Source organism: Sinocyclocheilus anshuiensis, unplaced genomic scaffold, assembly GCF_001515605.1.
Source record: "Sinocyclocheilus anshuiensis isolate Anshui unplaced genomic scaffold, SAMN03320099.WGS_v1.1 scaffold804, whole genome shotgun sequence".
In the NCBI taxonomy this organism is placed as follows: Eukaryota; Metazoa; Chordata; class Actinopteri; order Cypriniformes; family Cyprinidae; genus Sinocyclocheilus; species Sinocyclocheilus anshuiensis.
In genome coordinates this window covers 348,674-354,999 of record NW_015557098.1, presented here as the reverse complement: position 1 = coordinate 354,999, position 6,326 = coordinate 348,674, and the positions used below count along the sequence as shown (strand labels likewise).

At 37.6% G+C, this 6,326-nt stretch overlaps 1 protein-coding gene across 1 annotated transcript in view; it reads left to right on the top strand.

Moving 5' to 3' along the window:
* The window catches only part of LOC107677474 (proline-rich transmembrane protein 1-like), a 9,815-nt gene extending 4,092 nt beyond the window's left edge, over positions 1–5,723 (top strand). The window contains exons 2-4 of the mRNA XM_016472393.1: positions 1,040–1,398; positions 2,629–2,820; positions 4,045–5,723. Of these exons, the coding sequence (XP_016327879.1) occupies positions 1,040–1,398; positions 2,629–2,820; positions 4,045–4,221 (728 nt within the window). The 3' untranslated portion in view covers positions 4,222–5,723. The remainder of the gene's footprint in view (positions 1–1,039; positions 1,399–2,628; positions 2,821–4,044) is intronic.
* The last annotated feature ends 603 nt before the right edge of the window (positions 5,724–6,326 follow it).

The following is a 6,326-nucleotide window of genomic DNA, read 5'->3' as shown; positions in this document are numbered from 1 at the left end:
ACCCTCCCATAGACAGCAAGGTAACTACCACGTTCAAGGTCCAGAAAAGTACCAAGATGATCGACAAAGTAGTCCGTGTGACATCAGTGGTTCAACTGTAAAGTTACGAAGCTTTACATCACGCAGGATCTGGGTCAGCGCCGGCGCCGCCACAAGCTCGCGTCATGATACTGTCATGAACACGCGTCCAAAGTGACGCAGTAGAGACGAAAATGTGCAATAAAGTCGTTATTTTTGTTTTCTTTGTGCAAAAAAGTATTCTCGTAGCTTCGTAACTTTACAGTTGAACCACTGATGTCACACGGACTACTTTGTCGATCATCTTGGTACTTTTCTGGACCTTGAACGTGGTAGTTACCTTGCTGTCTATGGGAGGGTCAGAGAGCCCTCAGATTTCATCAAAAATATCTTAAATTGTGTTCCGAAGATGAACGAAGGTCTTACGGGTTTGGAACAACACGAGGGTGAGTAATTAATGACAGAATTTTCATTTTTGGGTGAACTAACCCTTTAAATTAAAAAAGTATATGCTTAAATGCTTATATATGCTTTAAATTGATGTCACATTTAGAAAGAACAAGAGGCAATGAAGTTTTCCAAATGTCTTGCTTTTTTTTTTAATTAATTTAATGTGTATCAATGTCTTAAGGCCCATTCACGTCAAGAACGATAACTATATAAAGATAACTATATCTATAAAAATATTTGCATCCACGCCACCGGATTATAACATTTATTATAAGCACAAGCTGCAGTTTTGTCGCCTGATGCATTAAATGCTTTGAGATTTTTAAAGTCGGGTGGATTCTGATTGGCTGTCAATGTTTTTATCGTTCATCAGCTTGAAATAAACGTCCTGCTAGTGACCTTCATAGCTGCCGTGTGAACTTCTCTACTTTCAAAGAATTAGACATTTATCTTTATGGTTATAGTTAGCATCCTTGGTGTGAACAGGCCTTTGCTCTTATGAATAATTGTCTGCCGGTTTTTCTGCCAAATTTTATTTGTGGTGTATGACTGTGGATCTGTCATGGCTCAGGATTGGAGGAGGCAGCGGGGAGGCAGTCCATGTCTCAGCCGATGATGCAGATGGCTCCGCCTCCCTACCTCTCCACCCAGGACCCCAACATGCCCCCACATCCTCCTCCACCCGGCTGTGCCCCGCAGCCCAATTACCCCCCTCCCCCTCCTCCTCCTGGATCAGAGGGGTACCTGCAGGAAACCCAGTTCCACTGTGGCACCCTTGGGCCCCAGGGGGCTCCAAACGGATACCCGGTGCAGACGCACGGACCAGTAAGCACTGTCCCTCATCCCCCAGTGGGCTATTTACATCCAGGATACCCCCTTCAGCTGCAGCCATGCACGGCCTACGTGCCCGTCTATCCCATAGGCACAGGGGTGAGTGGGCATTCATTTAAATTGCACAGGATAATCCAGAAGTATATAGCATGAGAGCGGGATACAACATACTACATACTACTGCAGTTAAACATAGGGAGATGAGTGGTTCTGTTAACGGTATGTATTTTTATGTTATTTTTTTAGTGTTATTTTAATAGCCATAGGCTGGCTTTTTAAATAAAATATGCAGCTACTCTTATGCTTAAAAGATTATGTGAAATGTGATGTGATTCCCATGCATCCCTGGAGAACAAATACCTTCCCAAGATGGAAATATACCAGCGGAGATGATATGCATGATATATCCGGACTATAACTCTTATCTGCCAATATTAGTGCATTTTGAAAACGTATTAGTAAAACCTCAACATTTTTTGGCTGATATTGGATATTTAATATAAATGTTTAATAGATATTTTCCTTTTAGATTTAGATTCCAGTAAAATTTCATGGTCTCTATACCAATTTTTGTACCATAGCAAAAACTAATTCAGCTCCAAATAAATGATTTAAGCTTAGGGCTACAATTTATTTAAAAAAAATTAATTGTGATTATTTTGTTATATATTGCAATTCTGTTTTGAACTGCATTCTGAACTGCGATATGTTAATAATAAAAAATGTGGTAATTAAAAAGAAAACTAAATATATTACTATCGTAAAAATAAAATTGTATGGTAAAGTAGTTATAATAATAATAATTATGTTTACACTACAATAGTAATGTTATAATTCTAATAGTTATGTGTTCATTTCTTCACTTTCAAATGTTAAATCTTCAAGCTTTTATTTTGGCGGAAAACTGGTGTTTATTTGACAGCATGTTTAGAAAGGTTTCTCATTACAAATCTTGTGAAAGGCTGAAAACGTTTGTCCACAAAAATATTGGTAATTATGCGAAAATAAAGTGAACCGGCATACATTTTGGTCCCAAATACATATTAAATACATAGTGTTTGAAAATGATTGATTTGTTAATCGCACTAAGGTATATCATGATTTTGATTTTATTTCGATTAATTGTGCAGCCCTATTTCACTTCATGTGCTGCTAAAGAAACAAAAATTGTGATTGTCAAAAATGTAAGAAATGTACACATTTTCAAGGAAATAATGCCTGTCCAGTATAGTAATGTCATGTCCAGTAAAAATATAGGAATTATGCACCTGAATTGTGCACCAGTTTATGTAAGCTGAATGGCCTTTCCTGTGTGTTTCTTTTCCTCAGGCGCAGCCTTACATGCCCAACGGTGCACCTCATCCAGGTGTTTCCCCCGGCCAGATGGCCATGCATATGCCAAACGGCATTGCTCTGATGGAGTCTCGTCGTCCTCCTCACGACTACCTGCCCATCGCCGTCCTCACCACTGTCTGCTGCTTCTGGCCCACAGGAATAATCGCCATCATCAAAGCCGTGCAGGTAACTGAGCCCAGGCCGAGCTCTGATGCTCTGATGCCAGCAGGGCTGAGATATGAATCAGCTCATGGATATCATTTCTGTTTCATGCTTGCTGTTCACACACTAACTACTAAGAACTAAACACATGGTTATAAAACCATTAGGTAAATGGTTGCATTTCAGTGTGGAATATGATCTTTGTCTACAAATGATCTACACACAATTAGACTTTTTACATCAATCAATTTAATTTAATTAAAAATGTAATTGAATTAAAATTTCAGACTTAAGGCTTGTTCACACCGGGAACGTTCACTCGGCTCATCGCCTGCGAAAATCGCTTGGGTATGAACACAAAAGACGCGTCGAAAAACGTCGGCGATAATCGTCCCGGTGTGTACGAGGCTTTAGTGTGAACAAGTGTTTTATCTACTTGTTCTAGATTCTTTTTAAAAAAAATAGGATTTTATTTTATTTTTATTTAATAGGATTTTATTTTATTTTATTTTATTTATTTGTTTAGTGGTTGTTTATAAATAATTTACATTCAGTATTCAGAATTTCATTCAGTTTGGTTGTTTTGACATCAAACAACTTAATTTAATGTACTAATTTAATTTCACACTTGCTTTGAACAGGCAAGTTGACAAACGATTCACACAGTTTTGTTCAGTTATGTTTTTTAGCATTGAACAATTTAATAATTTAATTTCATTTAATTCCAGATTTGGCATGAACAGGTATTTTATCTATTTTTTTTCTAGATATCTACTAAATAGGATCGTTTATCATTTGTTTAATGGTTGCATTTTGGTGTTGTATTGTCTATCTAAGTTTACAAACAATGTACACAGAATTATTTTTTTTTTTAGAATTTTTGAAGTTAACTTCATTTAATAATTTCATTTCAGACTTGGTGTTCATTCAATTACATTTTTGTAGCATCAATTTAATTTAATGATTTAATTCAATTTAATTTTAGACTTAGTGTGAACAGGTATTTGATCAATTTATTATAGTTTTCTAGTAAATAGGATATTTTTGTCCTATTTGTTTTTAGTGGCTGCATTTCTGTGTGACATTGTATTATTTAAGTTTACAATGATTTACACAGAATTCTGTTCAATTAGGGTTTTTCTTAGCATCTAACAATTTAATTTAATTTAATTTAATTCAGATTTGGTGTGAACAGGTATTTTATCTATTTTTCCTAGATATCTACTAAATAGGAATCTCTTTGTTCAGGTGCGTACCGCTGTGGCTCGAGGCGACATGGTTACAGCAGAGATCGCCTCGCGCGAGGCCCGTAACTTCTCCTTCATCAGTCTGGCGGTGGGAATCGCCTCCATCGTGCTCTGCACCATCCTTACCGTTGTGGTTATCATTGCCTCTCAGCACCACGATGACGACTGGGAGCCCTAGAGAGCACAGCGCGGGACACACCTCCCCATCCTGACCCCAGGCCATCATTCCAGTCGGTATTCTGCTTTTCTGTCACACAGCACAGTTCTGATGGCTCAAGCCACCACAACCTAATCTGCAGTCGAAAATACGCTTTTACAGTCATTTGCCCATGTATTAGTTACAAGATAGATCGACGGTATGGTAAATCTGAGTGTGGGGAACACAGAGCATCTACCTTGTAAGCGTGTACACTCACACTCACATTAACCTACCTGAACACTTCCTGTTTCTCCAAAACTAAAGCCTGTGTTAGATCAGTAGTTAGAAATAGTGTACTAAAGACTTGAGTCATGTCAGGTGTTATCGTTTGCTTTTAGAATTTGCCAAAAATATTACTTTTGAAAAGAAACACACAAGTATTACAGGTTCAAAATTTTGGTATAATTGTGTTTTTTGATGTTCAAAACATTCCATGTATTATTTTTGCCATTTATCTGTTTAGAAAGATACTATATTTCTTTGCAGGTTAACTTGACAAATTCAAACGCTGAAAGTGTGGATAAATTGTGTTTTCTATACACTAGGTATTGAAAAGTGTAAAATAATGTATTGAATAAGTCGAAAGACTAATAGACTATTGAAATAAGTTTCAATATAGTAGAACTGGAATTTCACATTTTATTTACCCAAAGGAACGTCTGTTGTGTAGATCAGAAGAGTGTATATCAGTATTGATTACTCAGTGGTTTCTATTCTGAAACCCAAGGCCAGAAATCTACTCTATGGAGTACACAAACACAGATGCAGATGCAGAGGTTCTGTTGTACATATTTAAAGCAAGTGATGCACCAAAACCCAAATTAAAGATTTAATTTAGCTGAAAACCGAAACACAAAACAAAGCTTGGGTATTTAAATTTGGGTATTTGAACTCAGTATGTCATTCTGGGTGTTGTGTTCATACAGCAGATGATAAACCAGTCATAGTAAAGGTCTTTGGCAATGAGCCTCCTCTCAATATTTTAGCTGAATAAATTTTACATTTTGCTACTTTAGCATCATTTCTGGTTTACCTGTTTGTCCATTGTATCTTATACAACAGACAAACACACGTTGTGTGCACAAAGTAGATACTGACATAGTCGATACGTGCCATCAGAAAAGTTTGATCAGAAAATGATTTCAACCCTTGAAAACTATTTTGGCTGAAATCTATTTTTTTTTGTTTTTGTTTTTTTGATTGCCAAAATTTGCGTCATTATGTGATGCTGCACTGTTTACTTTTTGCACAAATAGTGGTGCAAAATGGAATTGCAGTCTGTTCGTTTGAGAAGCCCTAAATAGAAACACTGGCTTAATCAACATCTTAACCAGCAACATGTTTTAGTGCCATTAGCTTTAAGTTTTGTCATTGCTGTGGTTACTCCAGGGTGCGGCAGAGTTACTCTTAATATTAAAGGCGCAGTAAGCGATTTTTGCCAAAGATGTTGATATTTGAAAGCACCAAAACAAACACGCCCATACCCCAACAGGACCTCACCCCTATTTTGATAACTCCGCCCCACACAAACGTACACAACCCTGGCAGTGACGATCGCGGAATCTGCTATGCCTGCCGGCCGCAGCATATCCAAGCAAAAGCCAACACAGAAAAGTTGTGTGAAAAAGCAAAATCAATGTAACTCACCTATCAAGAAGAAACAAAGCAACCTTGGCGTCTGATTCCCTTCCGCTCCTTGAGTTTCTCCACCACTGGAAAGCTACTCCGATATTTACGTGGGTCCTACCTCTTGCCTGATCGTAACCCTTCTTTTTAATGTTTTATTCCTCCAAAAGTTTCCTCTTTTTTTATATCTGCCATCTCTTGCTATCTATAGTCGATCTGCTAATATCCGTCCTGTGCACTCACTGGGCGCTCTCTTCTCTTTATCTTTACTAGACACGCCCCTTACTGCTGATTGGCTGCAAGTTTGTTTTGGGACTCGGTCCGACACTGTGGTCAAAAGCGTTTTTCAAAAATCGCTTAGTGCACCTTTAATGCCACTAAATTGGATGTGGTATTAGGGGCCATCCACACAGAATCTATTTTTGCATTCCAAAGCTCTGCTTTTTCATTGTTTTTCT